The sequence below is a fragment of the Amborella trichopoda genome, chromosome 3 (assembly GCF_054954075.1).
Source record: "Amborella trichopoda isolate Santa Cruz 75 chromosome 3, AtrichopodaSantaCruz75HAP2 v2.0, whole genome shotgun sequence".
Classification (NCBI taxonomy): domain Eukaryota; kingdom Viridiplantae; phylum Streptophyta; class Magnoliopsida; order Amborellales; family Amborellaceae; genus Amborella; species Amborella trichopoda.
Window position 1 is genome coordinate 4,703,961 of NC_142338.1, and position 18,951 is coordinate 4,722,911.

At 37.4% G+C, this 18,951-nt stretch overlaps 1 protein-coding gene across 50 annotated transcripts in view; it reads right to left on the reverse strand.

Annotated features, from left to right (window-relative positions):
* LOC18439884 (Transducin/WD40 repeat-like superfamily protein) overlaps positions 1–18,951 on the reverse strand; it is a 57,507-nt gene that overhangs the window by 5,579 nt on the left and 32,977 nt on the right. For 15 of the 50 annotated variants that reach the window (XM_088862965.1, XM_088862954.1, XM_088862966.1 and 12 more), the window contains 6 exons: positions 18,308–18,399; positions 14,040–14,172; positions 12,341–12,430; positions 5,310–5,375; positions 1,520–1,611; positions 9–71 (listed from right to left, as the gene is read on the reverse strand). In XM_088862965.1, coding sequence (XP_088719091.1) covers positions 9–71; positions 1,520–1,611; positions 5,310–5,375; positions 12,341–12,430; positions 14,040–14,172; positions 18,308–18,399 — 536 coding nt within the window. Of the gene's footprint in view, positions 1–8; positions 72–1,519; positions 1,612–5,309; positions 5,376–12,340; positions 12,431–14,039; positions 14,173–14,732; positions 18,400–18,951 lie in introns of those variants that run through there. The other 35 variants (XR_016052790.1, XR_016052796.1, XR_016052791.1 and 32 more) reach the window with 15 other exon arrangements.

Genomic DNA, 18,951 nt, shown 5'->3' on the forward strand with positions numbered 1-18,951 from the left:
ACACTTACAACCAAGGAGGGGGACAATGCATGTGTGTTACTCTTAAACTAAACAAGTTCAGAACCCCAGACCTGCATAGGGAAAATATCGATTGAACCAGAAAATATAATAACAATACCAGCTGAAAATCAGATAAGACAACAAAATTTCAATGTTGAGTGCTTTTCAGTGTCAAATTTCACAGGAAGACATACATGGGCCTAAATACAGATATGACACAGCAGAAATGCTTAAAATAACAAACTAATCTCAATGAGACAAAGTATGCCCATGGCTGTGAGTTTTGGGCAACAGAAGAATATGGTATTGATCGATATGTCCAGATCAACAGCCAAGACATATGGTTTATCCCCATCTGGAAATGGACCGGGGTCATTGGACTTTGGCCATGGATGTAGAAAAGTAGGGACATAATTTTATGAAATTGAATTGTAATGTGGAGTGTGGACCCTTCAAGTGGAAGGTTCAAATAGGGCAAAGGAGTGGCCCAAAAGGACATGGTTGGAAGTAATGAGAAAAGATATGGGAATTTATAGCCTCACTGAAGGTATGGCCCTTAATAAAGTAGAATCGCGGACTAAGATTTATATTGCTGACCCTAATTAGTTGGGAAAAAACTTTGATGATGATGATGAATTGTAATGTGGGACTCTCCTACATCATTATTTGATAACTCATGGTCATCAGGTGATGATCACCATATGGATCAGACTATGAGCTCTTAGCCAAGTGCATACTCTTACAAGTAGTAATGGTGTGTTCTAAGGCCAAAAAATAGCTCGTACAATAAAATGAAGTAAAAACATGGTCACAATGAGTGAAATCGATACACAAATGCACAAAACATACTACATAGTGCTGGAAATAAAAGAATTAAGCTTTATTGTATTTGATGGGCAGAAATGTCTTTTATCTTTATTTAGGACTTATTTGTCTTCTTTGTCCAAGTAAGGACAGTATTGTCCATGGTTAGGACAGTATTGTCCATGGTTTGTAATTAGGTTCCAATTTAATATAAACAATAGGTGTGGAGGTCACAATAGACTACCACACCATTCTCACTCTCTTCTTCTTCTTCTCCTCTATTTTATTTCCTCTCTCTTTCTCTAGAACCTATCTAACAGTTCTTTTCTCTTCTTTAATTTCAACATACCTTATAATCATATGCTATGATAAATCAACATACCTTATAATCATATGCAACTAAACATCACTCAATTATATTGCATCACATTACTTCTAATCATTTTCTTTTCTGTTCAAGGGATGTAGTAACTTACCACAAATACTTGCCTTTAAATTTGAGTACTTGAATCTAGCACTAAAATTTGAACCACCACCAAACCCAACAGTTTCTTCTCTTTTTATTGTTTGAAAGCCCAGGAGCAGAGAATTATTCAATGCGCATTGTGATGCATGAGCATGATGACTTGGAACATAAATATATGAAATGGCTCCTGTGGCTATAATAATTCCAAAAGAACCAAGTGGATGTTTATCTTATATTTCTTTCACATACCAACCATTATCTAGAGAAAATGCCAGTTGATATGGGCAAGATGGATCGAGGTTAATTGAGTGAATGGCCCTTGGTACAATCCTTGATTGTTCCTGCTTGTACATAAAATTAGATAGATCCTAAGTCAAAGATTAACCACAGTAAAATTTTAACAGCATGAGTGATAGTAGAATAGCGAAATGACATTGATTCCTTGTCACAACAGTAATATATCGGAAGAAGTACTAGTGATAATCTCAATGAGACCAGACAACGACTGATTCTGAAGCACACGATCCCAACTTTCCTCAAGTATGCGATTTCAAAAGGAACAAAACAAGCTATGGTTAAAACCAACTGTGCAACATTAATAACAACCAAATAATTATAAAGAGTTCAATTACATTTCTGACTATGCAAGAAAGAAGTCCAGACCAAGAGTTAGAGAATGTGGATCAAAATGAAAGCACATTCATGATGACAAAACTGAAAACACATGAAAGGAAAACATAACAGGAACAAGTAGAATAATTGTAGGAATCTTGTTATCTCAACTAAATGATTTTGGTCTATATTTTAGGCTGCATTTGGGAAAGTGTGTTTAATGCATTATGACTCAATTGTGAAGAATATGTTGGCAGGTGAACATGATTATTAGCAGCATTTTAAAATGCATTTTGAAAAGGACCCCCGCCCATTTTCCACCTAATTACAGCTTACAATGGGGCACCACATTTAGTGCACTAGAAATATTGCATGTACACATTTAGTGCACTAGCAATTTTAACATGCAAAACTCCCAAACCCAGTCTTAATTAACAGAAGCTCTATCATATATATCACCCTATATTGCAAACCTTTTGGTCAAGGGTAGTTAAGCACTTTAGCCAGGGAAAAGTGGAAACACCCCTTTCCATAGGAGGCTTCTGTTGGACTGACACACTTATCGTTTACTTTACTATTAGTATTACTACCACATATTTACGATATTATTAGCATTATAGGAATTATTGTCTAAAATATCATCATAGTTACCTGCTCAGATTTTTTTAGGAATTAAGTATTTACTTGTTATCAGCATTATGAAGTTTATTATTTATTTTTCAATATTGTGCAATGACTACCAAAATACAAATAGATACACAGATGTTTTTATTGTAATGATGTGTAGATATAGATATATGCAATATATAATGCATTGATAACAAACATAAAACTCAGACATATTATAAGTTATAATACTGGGTTTCCAATCGACAATTCAACCTTTTTTTATTACCGACTCACCTCTGTGGGTGGCAAGATCATTGGTATAGTATTTAGGGCTGACAAACGGGCCGGACTTGAGGGCTGACTTCGAGCCGTGTTTGTGGCACACTTTAGGCCCCCACAACCTGAGCCCAAACCAGACATAATAGGCGAGATGAATTTTCAGACCAGGACAAGCCATCTGTGACCCCCTTGAAAATTCATCTACTCTACATACTGTTATCTATAATAGTCAATATAATATACATTATAGACTATAGCCTTTATGAAATCTAAGAACTATAACCATTATATAACCTATGAAGGCTATAGTCTATAAACTATAATTTTTCTATATTCCATCTAGGGTTAAAAGAAAAAAGCCCAAATTCCCAAGCTAAGGACCCAAATCGACCTCTCTCAGCCCTACCTTTCCTCCCTCTCTCTATCTCTATATATCTATTCACCAGTGTTCGAAAATCAGGCCGCTTAAACGCCTAGGATAAAAATTTCAAAACACACCTAAGAGCTATCAGGCGGTGGAATTAGGCGGCATGTCTCCGGGCATCTGCCTAGGCGAGCAAGGCGCCGCCTAGACGCTACAGTCTGGGCGCTTGCCTAGGTGCCGCTCAATGATAGTTTGCGGAAGGGAGAAAAGAACCCTCGACGAGGGTAAAAAAAATGTTATTTCCCCCCCCCCAAAAATCTCGGAAAAAGGTTTTGGGGGGGATTCTAAACCCCAAAAAAAAAAAATCGTGGCTTTTAGGGTGAGAAAAACTCCCCAAAAAACTACTCTTTTGTGATTTATCAAAAGATCGATAAAGTTTTGATTTTTGCAATTTCTTCTCAAAACAAATGCAATAGTTCGTGGGTGGTTTTAGAGCTTCTAGTAGTTGATTTTGAAGACTTTTGATGACCCAATAGACGAAGTTTGAACCGACATCGATTTGATTTTGATATTTTTGAAGTATCATCATATTTGAATGAGGGTTTTGATTTTATTTTGCTACAACATATTATGTTGTGAATCATGTGTTTTTCTTTTACCTTTTTTTTTTTTTTTAGGATACATTTACATGTTTGGTTGATGACTTGATGTATTTGTTTTTTGATTTTGCCTTGTTGACTTTGTGTATTATTTCTAGTCTAGACTTCTAGTTTCCAACAATGATATTTGGGATTTCAAGCATTTCAATGTCTTAAAATTTACAATCTCTTTGAGACTTGTATCCGTAAATCTGTTATGTGATTCTACTATTCCATTTTCGTCTATTTCATGAGGAATTTGGAGCTAAAAATTGCCCTAAAAACTCCCAAAGACTTAAGAACTCCTCCGTGTTTTTTGTTTGAGGCGTGGTTAGGGGGTTCAATTTTGGTGAGGGCACCTTGTCTCTGAGCGAGTGCCTAGGCGGCTAGGCACCCAAAACGCCTAGGTGCCAGAATCCGCATTATTTAACGTTGCTATTTGCCCCATCTGGCACATTCTCTCTATCTCTAGTCGCCCTATCCTGTCCATTATCTCTCTATGTCTATTTACCGAATATGGCCCTTTTTCATTCCGCTCACCCAACCGGCTCCTTTATCTCTCTCTGTCTATTCACCCCCAATCTGGCCCTCTCTCTCTCTCTCTCTCTCTCTCTCTCTTTCTCTCTCTCTCTCCAACAAATTTCAGCCTCAGGCAAAGGCATGGCCTAGCTCCAAGACACCCCACTCCCCAATACATGTTGGCAGCCCTAGTTGAATTGCCAATCATGCTTTGGGTAACAAAATAAAAAACCTTGGACAATTGAGGAGCCTTTCTCCCTATAATTATGTGTATGATTACGTGCAAAAACTATGGAAAACTTGTAATAATAATGTGTAGTAGCATGTCAGTATATATACACCTACACATAAATTTATGGAGTGAGAGGGCCACATACAAGAGGGGTACCTTCTCTCGTATAGTGCTCCATGATGCACATTCCCTTATAAATGGGGCAATGTGCCCCTCAGAGATGGAGGGAAGCAGGCACATATCCTGCACATCCTACCTTGCGGAGCCTGAAGGCCCTCAAAATGCTCTCAAATTCCCTCAAGATCTAATCAAGAGGTGCAAAGAACGACAATGCTCTCAAATCCAGGCAACGACAGTCAAAAAACTTTGAAGCTAGGCAGTACTAAAGAGTTTCCTCTATACATAATGAAGATCTTCAGGGTCAGACACAGATCTGGATAAGTAAAATCTCAGCCAGGGGACTGGTCACATATTGACGTTTACATGTTTCCTAAGATTTTATAAAAGAAGAGTTGTCAACCAAGCCTGAAGAAACCATGCAGGTAGGAACAAATATCCCAAGACCAGTTCATTGCGTTAAGAAATATTACGACTTTATGACTTTTGACAACTAGCTCAAATTCGATAAGCACCATAAAAGATTCCCCACATTCTTCCCTTTCCAAAGACTGACCATTCATGAAGCTACCATATCCAGCCACAGATAAGTTGATGCTAAAACCACCCATTAAGTCCAGAAATGTTGCCTTAACATGTAAGGAACCAAAGAAATTTTCCCTGGCTTACCTTCAACGGCGTTATTTGGTCTATCAGGGATGAAAGCTTAATAGATGTCAAAGGAGGATGATACACCTGATCCACACAACCAAGGAAGAATATAAGTTAGTTGAAATGTTTCCAATCCCTTTTCTTTTTTGATAGGTAAATTGGGTTTAACCGTAAGTTAGCTACGACAAAAAAAGTATGAGATATGACTCGTGCTGCTTTGATAACTCAAAAAATATGGCCGAGAATCCTACAGTGTTTAGAGCTTCAGTCACGATTGCAAAAGAGTAGGTCTAGCTGGAAGAGGACCTCAGAAACAATGCTCAGGCATCAGCAGGCACCAAATGCAGCCACACCAAAGCGTGCCTGCCTTAGCAACAAGGAATGCATCCTTGATGATCTTGACTGAGGAGTGGAAAAAGGCCCTCATGGGCATTTTGTTATTTTTCCTCTTAAAAGGGTTTTGGGGGCAATTCTATCCGCACCACCCCAACCCACCCCGGGGTAAAAAGGAAATAAAAAAAATACGCACACACACACTCACACAAAACAAAACAAACAAATTCTTACCTTGATTTTTTGGTAGAGAAATGCAAGCAAAAAAACAACTTTGATATTACTGAAGATGTGAAAAAAAATTGAATTTTAATTTCTCGTGAAATTAAAAAGTAATCAATCCAATAGTTTGCCAGAGCTGAAGAAGTGGCAAAAAGAAGTGTTTTGGCAACCAAAGTTCAAGAATTCACACCAACATGGATTAAGTTTCAAAAGGTTAGTGTCATTCCATATGTGGTTTAGGATTGCGCATATTTCTGGAAATTGGGTTTTGAAACGATTTCTTCTCAATATTGGTTTTTGTTTTGTGTTTTTCCCTTCCAAGTTTGGTTATGGATTTTGGCCCCAATTCAAGAGTGGTTTTGATTTTATTTTACGGACAATTTATTCACCATCCTAGGATAGTTTTGCTCTTTTATCAGTCCTAAATTTGTCCTAAGATTGAAAAGGGGTAGTAAAATGATTTTTTTACATTATTGTCCCTTTCCATATTGTTGATGCTAGTGCGACATTATTGATTTTTTTGAACAGTTGGGCGACTTTTTGTTAATGACTAAATAGTAAATACCTGAATTCCTGCAAAAATAATTTAGATTTTATTTTTAGATTGATATATAACATGATATTATGTTACTAAATATTTTTCTAGCTAAGGTTACTTTATTCAATACTTGAGTTTGATTTACTACCTTGAGTTTGAGAAGAATCATAGCTGGAGAAGTCCCCACACCTAGTAGGGTATTATCTCAGCCTGTTTGTTTCTATAATGAAACTGAGATAGATACTAAGGGATTTAATGCATATTAATAACCTGTGCAACATGAGACTCAACCCTAGTACAAATAGCTGGAGAGGTCCCCACACCTAGTAGGGTATTATCTCAGCCTGTTTGTTTCTATAATGAAACTGAGATAGATACTAAGGGATTTAATGCATAATAATGACCTGTGCAACATGAGACTCAACCCTAGTACAAAAGTCCAAGACCAAGTGTTACTGGAGTTGGACAAGTATAGGTACTCTATGTGGTCATTTGAAACGGCTATAGCAAAAAGGCAGAGCACCAAAATGTATCCAAGTTCAAAACTTACTTTTTCATTGCTTATTTGTGATTTAAATACTTCATCCTAACTTTTCTAACTTGACTTCTAAATATGCTAATACACCCTATTTAGGTTTATGTGATGTAGCTCTATGGTGGGCCAATCATGAGGAAAGCGCCAATCACTTGTAAAACATGGCTATGTACAGTTGGAATTTGACTTGTAGCTCATCCGGATGTGAGAGCAACTTCAGCACATTCAAGTTGATAATTTCTTAACGGATGCATTGTCCATTTGTCCTAGTCTTCGACTACCCCAAATATTATATTTTCTAAGTTCTAATCATGTATTCACCCACTATCCAACAAACGCATGCAGAGGAGAAACTTGCTCGAGCATAAGAGAATGAATGACTTTGTTTTCATTCAATATAATCAGAGGATAAAAAAGAGCTTTCAAGAGAGAAATGAAATCGCTCCCTTATTGTGAGACATATAGATGATGCCAATGAGTGGTTGGTTGATGTTGGCATTGATTCGGTATTCCCTAGAGAGAGCCTGAGTTGAAGACAAGTAAGAAACTTTGTTAAAGGGCAAAGATAAAGAAGACCAGGAAGAGTGGCGTGGAAGATAAGGACCTCGGGTTGTTCCACTCAATTGATGAGAAGACCCATGTTCATGTGCATATTAGGGTTAAGACCAGTTTACTGTTATACCGTTGCGTACATGAGAAATTATAAAAACAGACACACCATAAATAACTGACATAAGAATAGGTTATGATACACCTATGCCTCAATATGGGGACCAAATATCTCATAGTACTTATAGCCCTCTGTAAGTTGTGCATAAGTTTGAACCACGGACAACTTGGCTCTGAGAAACCAATGTCAATTCCATGGTAGCGCCTTGGTGAAAATATCTGTAACTTGTTTTTTGGTACCGATGTATCGCCACAATTTCTTGATATTCAATCTTTTCTCTCAAAGTGTTTATCGATTTTTATGTGCTTAGTCCTTCCATGATGAACTGTATTAAGAGAAATCAAAATAGTGCTACAATTATCACAATAAAGAACAATAGAGAGATGTTCTGACCAAGGGCGATCAATAAATGCTGAATAGTCTAAGCCAATGTTCATTATTTTCTACAACTCTAAGAACCTAGATTGTCATAGAAAGACACAATAACCAAATATGATGAGACGAAATTCTGGATCTCCAACCCAATCAACATCACCATAGGCTAGAATAGTGAGAGGATCGGAGATGAGTTTCCTCAGACATATAGTAAGTTGTGACCAGTTGTTACCATAATATATGGAAGTATACATTTCACTGCTTCAAAATGAGTAGACTATGTTGCATGGATAAATTGGGAGACCTAGTTCACCAACAAAGCAATGTCTGGTCATGTGAATGTCAGGTACTGGAGTGCCCCAACAACATTGTGGTATTTTGGCGGATGTGAAACATGCTCCACCTTTTGCTCAAAATCTTTAATTTATAGGTGCAGGGGTCATGACAGGCTTGCAATCATTCATCTTAACATCCACCTAAGTCTATTCTCTCTTATCTTATTTCCTATTGGTGCCACACCTAAATTTTCTCGAATGAATTGATTTAGAATTCTATCCCTTCTTGTCTTGTCACTCATCCATCTTAACATCCTCATTTCCGCTACACTCATTTTATAGGTATATTGTTTTTTGTTCGCCCAACATTCTGCCCCATAGAGCAAAGTTGGTCTCACAGCTGTCCTATAGAACTTGCCCTTCAACTTCATTGGTATGTGGTGATCACATAAAATTCCAGTTGCACATCTCTACTTCACCCACCCAGATCTAATTCTGTGTGCGACATCTTCCTCAATCTCTCCATTTTCTTGGATTATCGACCCAAGATATCAAAAGTGTGGCCTTTTTGGCACTTCATGACTGTCAATCTAAACTACTTCCTCATCTCTATTCCTATTATTACTAAACTTGCATTCCATATACTCTGTTTTAATCTAGCTAATTTTAAAACCGAGAAAACAACTTTAATAAACTAAATCTTTCATCTGAAATTTGAGATCTAAGAGTTTCTTTATGGTTTGAGTATGATCACAAAAGCTTCTGGGAATAGCAATGTCAACATAAAGTAGTAAGAGAGTGATCCCATGCAAGTTAATAGAAATGCAGAACGAGTAATCCACCTAACTGCAATGGAAATCATGTGAGGCTATTTCCGTGTAGAAACTCTTAGACTATGCTCACGATGCCTACTTAAGTCCATAAATCGCCATAGTGAGTTGGTAACCCTAAGTTATGGCACACCAATTCTGTACCCAGGTGGTCGTTCCATATAAACCTCTTCCCTCAGATCACCTTGAACATAGTATTTTTAACATAGAGCTGCTGAAGATCCAAAACATAAGGGACGGCTAAGGAGGTGACAATTCTAATGATAATTCATTCCTGACTTCCTGCATTTGTGTAGCTTTTTACCTATTCATTCATCTCTTCGATCCAATGATAATTCATTCCTGCAATTTTTTAAACTAGAAAGTCTGGTGCTGAATTGAAAACTATCATATTCATAGCTAACCCAATTATTTACCAGATGTCACACATGCATAGATCAGCAAATGGGAGCAAGTGGCGAAGTAGGAGGAGGTAGAGAAGGGTGGAGTTTGGAATCAAGAGCACTAGGGTTTTACACTAGCAGCAATTGAGATTCAATAGGATGAGATCAAACGTTGATAAATGATGATAGGCTCAGCCCAGCAAGGGGGTATACAACTATTGTTATTGATGGTGCCCATGTCATCGAAGAATAAAGGACTAATTGTCACCAACATTTTCGATAATTCCTTATTCTCAAAGGTTATTGTTATTGGAGTGAATTATCATCATGATTTGAGCCTTATCCCCACAATTGGGGTTAGCTACACGAATATTGTTCTGCTATTCTGTTCTATCAACGGTCATATCCTCAATCAAACCATAAGTCACCATATCTCTTCTTAGTTCTCATTGCTTCCATCTATGTCTTTTTGAGGCTTGCCCTTGCCCTTGCCCTTGCCCTTTTAGAGCCTTTCACTTAAATCAAAATCGCTCCTCCTAGCTGATGTTGTATTAGGTCTATGCTGCACATGGCTAGCTCACTTGAGTCTATTTTCCCCCATATTATCGCCTATTGGAGCCATCCCATGCATTCCCTCGGATGTATTCATTATGAATTCTATCCTTTCCTATGTTGCCACTTACACATTTCAACATTCTCATCCGAGCAACACACACCTTATGGATATGTTGTTTCTTGACTGCCAACGTTCCATGCCATAAAATGTGGTTGGTCTTACAACCATCTTATAAAATATCCCCATCAGTTTCATTAGCATGAGGTAATCAAATAAAACTCCGGATGCACATCTCTACTTAAGCCCACCCGGATTTAATTCTATGCACGACAACTTCCTCAAACCCTCCATTCTCCTAGATTATTGACTAAAGATATCGAAAATAATCTCTTTTAGGCATCTCTTGGATATCAATCTTAACTACTTCCTCGTTTCTACTCCTATTATTACTAAACTTGCATTCCAAATATTTTGTTTTAGTCCTGCTAATTTTAAAACCATTAGATTATTATTGGAGTAAGTTTTGTCCAAAAAATATTGAAGAATATGTAGCTGGAAGGGGAGTTAATGCTGCATGATTGTCCTTCGTTAAAAGAATAACCAAGGCTGCATGGCAACAGTTATTGACCGCTGCAAATAAGAACTAGCTTGCTGATTAGGAATAACAGCAGCTTGCAAACCAAGATTTGAATGTCCAATGGGGATAATAAAACATTTGTCATAAAAAAAAGACATGTCTAGAGATGTGGGTACATCGATTTTCGGGATTTACATTAACAGCTTCTATATTGTTGGCGTAGCCTACAAATCGACATGCTTCAGCCCATGCTGTAAATATATTTCGCAAGGTCGGTCAACATGGACATGGCAAATGCAACCAAAGGAATCATGATAGTACAATATGTTATGGATGACGTCCATAGAGAACATAATGAATAGAAAGAGTTGGGGAGGAGAGAGAGAGAGAGAGGGAGAGAGAGAGAGAGAGAGAGACAAAGAGAGAGAGAGAGAGAAAGAGAGAGAGAGAGAGAGAGAGAGAGAGAGAGAGAGAGAGAGAGAGAGAGAGAGAGAGAGAGAGAGAGGAATGCTGATTAACAAAGAGAGAAGAGATATAGATGTGATAGGATAGAAAAAATTAGGGTTAGTAAAGTATTGGATTAGATTGGAAGTCATCAAATCTGATTCGAAAGAGAAGTTAATAAGGAGAAGAAATGGGAGAGACGAGAGCTTGCTTATGTTGACCTTGAGACTTGGATCCTCTGGCTCTAGTACCACAAGGAACTTTTTCAACAAGGAAGAGCGGTAGGACAATATGAGACTTTATCAATTGATGTGTAGATCCAAGTACATTATGTGTGTGTGTGCGCACGTATATATGCACACGCATGCGAGCGTGTCTGTGTTAGGGTGGAGAGCGATTCACTCTTATACCCTAATGTATATGAGAAACTAAAATGATGGACATTACATAAATAATAGACACATAAGTAGTGAACGTTACAATTATGCCCCAGTACAAGGACAAAAATTTCAAATAGCTAATATCAAATAACTCAACTTGTAATTTAAGTTTGACATTTTTATCTTGTAAATCTTTTGAGTCCTGACTTTTGTGACATTATGTTTGGTAAATAATGGTCTGGTCAATATGAATACTGGAGTATGCATTGACCATAGCATATTTTCATGTAAAGACAGATTGTTTACATAACTATTTAGTGATTCATACAATTTTATATGAATTTTGGGCAAGTTTAAAGCTTCTAAAGTTTCAGTAATTTAATTTCGAGTTTCGAACTCAAGTATGCATAAGTTTGAAATAGTGTAACACATAAAAACACACAAAAGACCTTAAAAAAAATTTCTTTTATTTTTTTAAGTACTTGTTCTATAGGGTTTAAGTAGGGAGGCTTTATATTCAACCAAAACCCCCATCATCATCCTTATGGGCCCAAAAATTCTCCTTTTGGTTTGGGCCACAAAGGAAACTAGAAGCTCGCTTAACACAGATAGGTTTTGAAGAACAATAAAAATCAGAAAATTATAAAAAAGGAAACGTTGTAACAACTGCATTAAATTAGGAGTACCAAAACAATAAAAAAATTGCATGTCCAACTAAATTTAAACACTTTACACATCCCGAATCTCATAATTATCTTCATTAACATCATGATATGAAGACATTTGTAGAGAGGTCCTTACCAACAATCAGAAAACATCTTCTGAATTACTTTCCTAACTAGACCTATTTTTCCCCAAAGACCTGGGAAAGGCATAATTATGCCACGTACAATCAAATATATCAACTATGGGTGCCTTTTCATCATCTCACCTCTTTATGACTCAAAAAAGCGGCAGATGTTCTTCCACCTCGAAGATCCCAAGCGTAGATATTGCCACCATCACATGCCCCATATACGATCTATAATTTGACCAAAAAGAAAAAAAAAAAGATCTATGAGTTTACGTCCAAGCAGACCACTATAAAGTATATAGGATAATACAAACATGAGAAGAAACCAGTCCTCATGAAGCATGAGGTGTAAGAGTTGCATTCAAAGGATTTCGACATGATTTCTTACAATAGATTTGAGTGTCTTTTATAGTGTGGGATTGTCGCATTTGCATATGGTTGAATTTTTTTGGATGGATAATTAAAGTGGTAATAGATAATAGGAGTATGAGTTTTTTATGATAGGAGCAGGAGTAGTTAATTTGGTGAGCTGTTCGACATTTCGTACAAGTTTAGGGAATTAAAAAATTATTTTATTGGAATCGAACAAAGAGAAACCTGACCCAGCATGGAGGCATGAAAAACAGATCTTACTGGAGGGAGGTATGACAATGTTTTTCTATATTTCAAGAAAAACATGGAGGGGGCCTACACAAGGTCAAGGAGCATTTGGCTCACAAAATTTGCAATGTGAGCCCAAAGGGACACACCCAATGTAAAGGAATGCATAACGTTAAACCAAACCTAAAATGGATATAGATAAAATGGATATCTACAAAACAAATAAACTCCAGGTCTCTCCTCTTTCACTCTAGAGATATCCTTGTACAGTTCCTTTTCTATATCAGCTGGTTGATCAATTTACTAAGCTCTATGCCACTCAGCATCAATTGTTGATGGGTAGAAGGTACCTAAAATCCACTGCATCAGTACAAGTGGGGCATGAAAGTAAACAAAATAAGCGTTATTTCCATTCCTCATAATTACTATATTCTATGATTGTATGTTCTTTATGCAATTCATTAACCATACGAGGGTACATAACTAGTAAAAAATGACGCAAGGGGACCTGCATCATAAAGTATTGCAACCATGTTGCATAAGTATGAATGGGATATGGGACCCTCTAAAAATACAATCCATTCACCTCTTCTCCACCTGGACTAATTAAGTGCTATTTCCTCCCAAAACTACAGCCTCCACTACATTTCATTTCTAGTACTTAAATCCTTTTAAGTATTCTTCAGTCAATAAATGTATCCATAGTTTCCATAGTGAACCAAAAAATGTAGGCAGTGGTGTCCATTAATGCATAAAATGTTCAACTACAGAAATACTTCACAAATGGGTCCACGAGAATACATAAATCACGTTGAAAAGGTACGAGGGAAATATCAACACTCTTTAGAAGGAATGGATTTCCTAACAGCAGCAGTATTTTGACCAAAAAAGAGTTATCAAGATCTGAGGTCACAATGCATTCTTGTTTGTTTGTTTGTTTGTTTATTCATTCATTTTAGTTTAGCAGGGTTCAAACACTACCTCAAGAATAGGAACATCTTTAAAGAGAATAAGAACTATTAGATATAACATATAAAAAAATCCACATAACTTTCATGTCAACGAGCAAAACAAAGAAGAAAAATAATGATATTCAATGAAGAACGCTCGTACAAAGTTAAAAAAGCCAAATATTGTTGATCAATCTGAAAATACATGATTAATATTCACGTTTTTATTTTCATGTAGACAATACAAAATAAATATGCTAATGAGTACAAAAATGTAAGCTACTAACCTGCTCATCCATACTCAATTCTAAGCTATTAAGTTGCTTGCCAGGATTGGGAATGCTGATCTCAAGACATGGAAAGTTATTCATCCTCCTATCCCATATGTAAAGAACCCCATCCATACCAGATGCAAGCACTCTACATGAGAAAGCCAAAGGGAACTCAAATAATGGAAGGAGAGAATGAGAAGTATATCTAGTAGCAGTAGTAAACCTAAGTATAAATTCATGGAAAACTTGATGCAAATTGTAAAACATAAACAAGCACAACGATATATGACAAAAGCATGCGCTGCTCTATTTCAAATGTTATCTGAAGGCTTTAGATGTAGCTCTTCCACATATGGAATTTAAAATTTTTTCGTACACATGGAAGATTACTTAGAAAGCCAATTACAAACAATTACAACAAGAAATGCATGACAAATACCACAAAAACAAACTTGAATATAGCTAAAACAAGACCCAAGGACTCACACTAGCATACTCCATTCATTAACACTTTAGAGATTGCGATATCACATACTATGTTAACAATACAAATATTCAGCACATATATTACATAGAATCACCTCCAGCATAAACCACAACTTCAATACATGGGCACCACTTCATCTCTTTTACATCAAGACATAAACACAAGTAAGAAGATCATGGAACAATTGGAAGCCAAAAATACAGCCAGAGCCCTAAGATTACCTCAAAGGTTTTGCAGCACCACAAACCGGATCACTTGGTTCGATAGTGCTTGGATCGTGGCCCCTCTTGCTCCAACCATGGAAGAACCAAGAACTCCCGAATCCACTCAAAGGTCTCCCCAAATGGCTAAGTGAATGTAGGAAAAGTGGGCTGGAACTTTTCTCACTTGATGTGCTAAGAGGGAACAATGCTCAAAAAACAAAGCAATCAACCACAAAACTAGTATACTACAAGGGGGCTCACAGTACCAATTCAATGAAGACCAAGGAGCAGCCAAAGGTGACTGAAAATTATGAAAGATGTCGCTGGCTTCAGTCACTTAGAGGTGGCATGGGGGTAGACAGCGGGCGTTGAATCAACTTATGCACAAAGGGTGTGATGGAAGATTCTAGTATAGAGTAGTTTGTAATGGGCTCTTAGACTTTTTGTTATCAATGAAGTAAGATTGCACAAATAAGTAGTGAAGCGATTTAGTTAACCGACAATCAAGTAATAGAAGCCCTTTGAGAGCTAGACAAGACCCAATGAACTAGCCCCAAGGAAGTTTCATGTAATTTTCGTGACCTCATTCCTCAATAGAACGACAATGCGAAAATTCTTTGTATCTCATCCCAACTTTTTCCTTCTCTCTTGTTGCCCTCTCTTATTGCCTTCCTTTAAAACTAGTTACAAATCACAATTCACAAGATGTGTAAGTTGTGAACTATAAATTATATAAGAAATTAAGGCATTTAGAAAGTTTGTAGGTCATAAAAAAAATGGAGATCCATACCCCATGTATATGAACCAAAAAATGTGTTGTTGGAACGCTCATTAACATAGGGAAATCGTGGTTCCACTTACTCATGAAACGATGATTCTTGGTATAGGGATATGGGTCCCATTAACATAGGATCAAGATCCCTGATTTCATGGATAGAAACCCTTAATGTCAAGGAATAGCTCGGAATCAAGATATTGCGTTTCCCTGTAAGTATGGATAACAGAGAGAGATAGCCTAAGGCCTTGTTTGACAACTGAGAAAACAAGAGAAAATGATTTGTTCTCTCAACCATTGTTACTTTCCCTAGTTTGGGTGCAAAGAAAGGTGGGGAAAAGTGGCATGCATTTCTCTGCTTTCCCATTTTTAGGGAAAGTCCCATCCCCTCAAAAAGGTAGGCAACAAACTTCCATGAAATTGGGAACCACAGAAACAACCTTCCCCTCTCTTATTTCATTTTTATCCCTAGCACGAGCTCCGTTCTTTCTCTATCACCCAAGCCCGCTTCTCTCTCTCTCTACCTATGCCGCCCACTTTCTCTCTCCTTTGCAACCCAACCTTCTCTCTCTCCCCCCCCCCCCCCCCCCCCCTTTAGTTTCATAGAAGTTACCAAAACCAAACAAATATTCCCAATTTCCATGTCACCAATTTAAACAGGCTCCTAGTTTCCCAGATTTTCCAGGAAAACAACTTTCTCAATTACCAAACATGGCCTGCGAGTGATGTGGGGACTAAGTAAGGAGGCTAATGCAATTTTGGCAGCATAACACTACTTTGGGGAGTTGAAAAAATGCTGTGCCCAAGGCCCTATTATAGATTGGATTAGGGTTTAATGAGATTTAAAAATGTTCTTCTTAACTTGGAGCAAAATATGTCATCAGTCTTAATGATCTATGGGGTGAAGAGAACATCGCAATCCAACCAACCATCCCTCAGCTACTATCACAAATCAAGGTGGATATCACACCAAGGCATTCCATGGCGGACTACTCCCACAACCACAAGCTACATTCTCAACTGGACCCAACAATACACATGACCCCTAGTCGCATATGTCGGGGCTCATGCTTGGACCATGAAAGCATGCCAATAGGTGGCAGGATTGCAATAATATCATTGTGGATTATAGGTGCCCCCCTAAGGAAAAGGTCAAGCCACACTCGGGCATGTGCTCCACAATACAAGGTGCATGGTACTTCTCTTTGGCACAATGTGCACGTCCTATTCGAGTCCTCTCTAAGGAGGCAGCTTCCCGTACATCGATTGTCATATGCACATCCCATAGGGTGTAGTGTCAAGGCGTCGGCCCTTGTCATCACAGTCCCTCGACCCCATACAGGAGTTCGTCTTCCTCCCAGTTTCCCATGGGCATATCTCCAACTTTGATAAGGGATGACCTAAAACCCTTCTCAGAACGAACCTCCTCAGCCCCCTGATGCCCGTGGTTCTAGGTTTTCGTGACTTTAGACATCTTTATGGGCCCTAGACCACCAAGGCCAATGAGTCACAACGAGCAAGTCTTACTTTCCCATCTTGGATGGGCAAAACCACATCCTCAATTTCCCTTTGGGAAGTATAGAGAATTTGTCAAGGGAAATCCACTATATCTACAGAAAAGCACCATCCTGGCCAAACCACTATTGACAGCCACAAACAAATGAACATAATTCTGCAATGCATAACGCGTTTATCATTAAATATACGCAGTAGATGAGGTTTCATGGAATCATTCATTAGTTAGTATGCCCATAAACTCCAAATGCAACTGTGGTGCCGAACAAAAGAACATCACTTGAGAGTGATATTTGGCAGCAATATACTCAAGTTGTAGCAAGATGAAGCTTTTGTAGCCTACTATAAGGAGGTGACACAATGACGTCAGCACAAGCAGAGTCCAAAGTGAAACCCCAGGTGTAGCTGCTGCCGTTCAACTTACCTCAACCTACTGAACTACTGAGGTATTCCATGGGATAGGCAGCATTTCAGACCTTGAAAGCATAAATTGTCAGAAGAAGCTAGTCTTTTGCAAAGAAAGGTCAACCAGTAAGAAGTGAACCAGGAAAATTCAAAATGCTTGGTTTTGGAGTGTATGGCAAGAAAAGTAACGGTGGTGGAGGGACAAAACTTGTGAGGCTGTTAGTATAGGAAAAGCTGTTGGACAAGGTGAAAGTGAACAAATGGGAGCAAAGACAATTCAACTTCAGAGACTGGAGGTGAACATCTAATAGGAAGTAAAGCATGGCCTTCTTTCAACTCTCAAGTAAACTCCTAACCTTACCAAAGAACAAGGAAAAGCAAGGAAGAAAAAAAGGAAATTATGTACTAATTGTAAGGACCGTTCCCAATGTTCAAACCACAACTATCATAGATGATTTTTGCCACAAGAACTGCAATATTAAGAATTTCCTTCTTTCAACTCTCGAGCAAACTCCTAACCTTACCAAAGAAAAAGGAAAAACAAGGAAGAAAAAAAGGAAATTATGTATTAATTGTAAGGACCTTTCCCAATGTTCAAACCACAATTATCATAGATGATTTTTACCACAAGAACTGCAATATTAAGAATTTCAAGCACTATACCCATCAATCAATAACCCAAAGCAGCAATAGCTTAGCCATAAATAAATATGTTAATAATGTTAAAAGAATCTAACATAAGTTCACAATCTTAAAGAAAATTGAACATCTAGTCTAACGAATAGAACATCAAACAGTTAAAAAATCCATATGGAAAGGCCATTAAGTTTAAACGAACTCCAAAACAAGGTGTAAAAATTTCAAGGACAGCTATTCTGTTTAGAAAACAAAAACTTACCTTGATTTGTCATTTAGGAAAAAAGTTAAATCCGAAATACCTATCAATCCTTCACCACGTTCCATGGTAGAAATTAGCTTTTTGCTCAAGATCTACAATGAAATAGAGTAGATAACAGCCATTAGATGAGGCAGAGAATGTGGAAACAAGTCTCACTCAAAAAAGTAAACCCTTATTCATTTAGAAAATAAATAAAGATAAGTGACAAGTACAAGAAATGAAGAGCAAATAAGGAGAAGCTCAAAATGGAAAATGATTTGCAAAATTATCACAAAATAAGCATGTTTATAGTTTCAGTCAGATTTTTCCACTACAGTTTGGCCATATTTTTAAGAAAAAAATAAATAAGGAAGAAAACATGTATCCAATGAGCCTCAACTTGTACCAATTCAAGCTGAAACATGCCAGTCGGGTGGAATCCAACATAGGATAGACCAGTTAGAATTAGACTTTCTTTTATTACCAGAATTGCCAAAGTTGGGAATACATTGATGAAAATCAAATTTAAAAGATTGGCTGAATGAACTTTATTTTTATTTATTTATATTTTTCACAGGTGTGGGCGCAAACTTTTTAGTGACATTGGCTGAATTTTGGGACTTGAAGCATGAAAGAGGTTAAAAGGGCATTTGTTTTTGTGCATT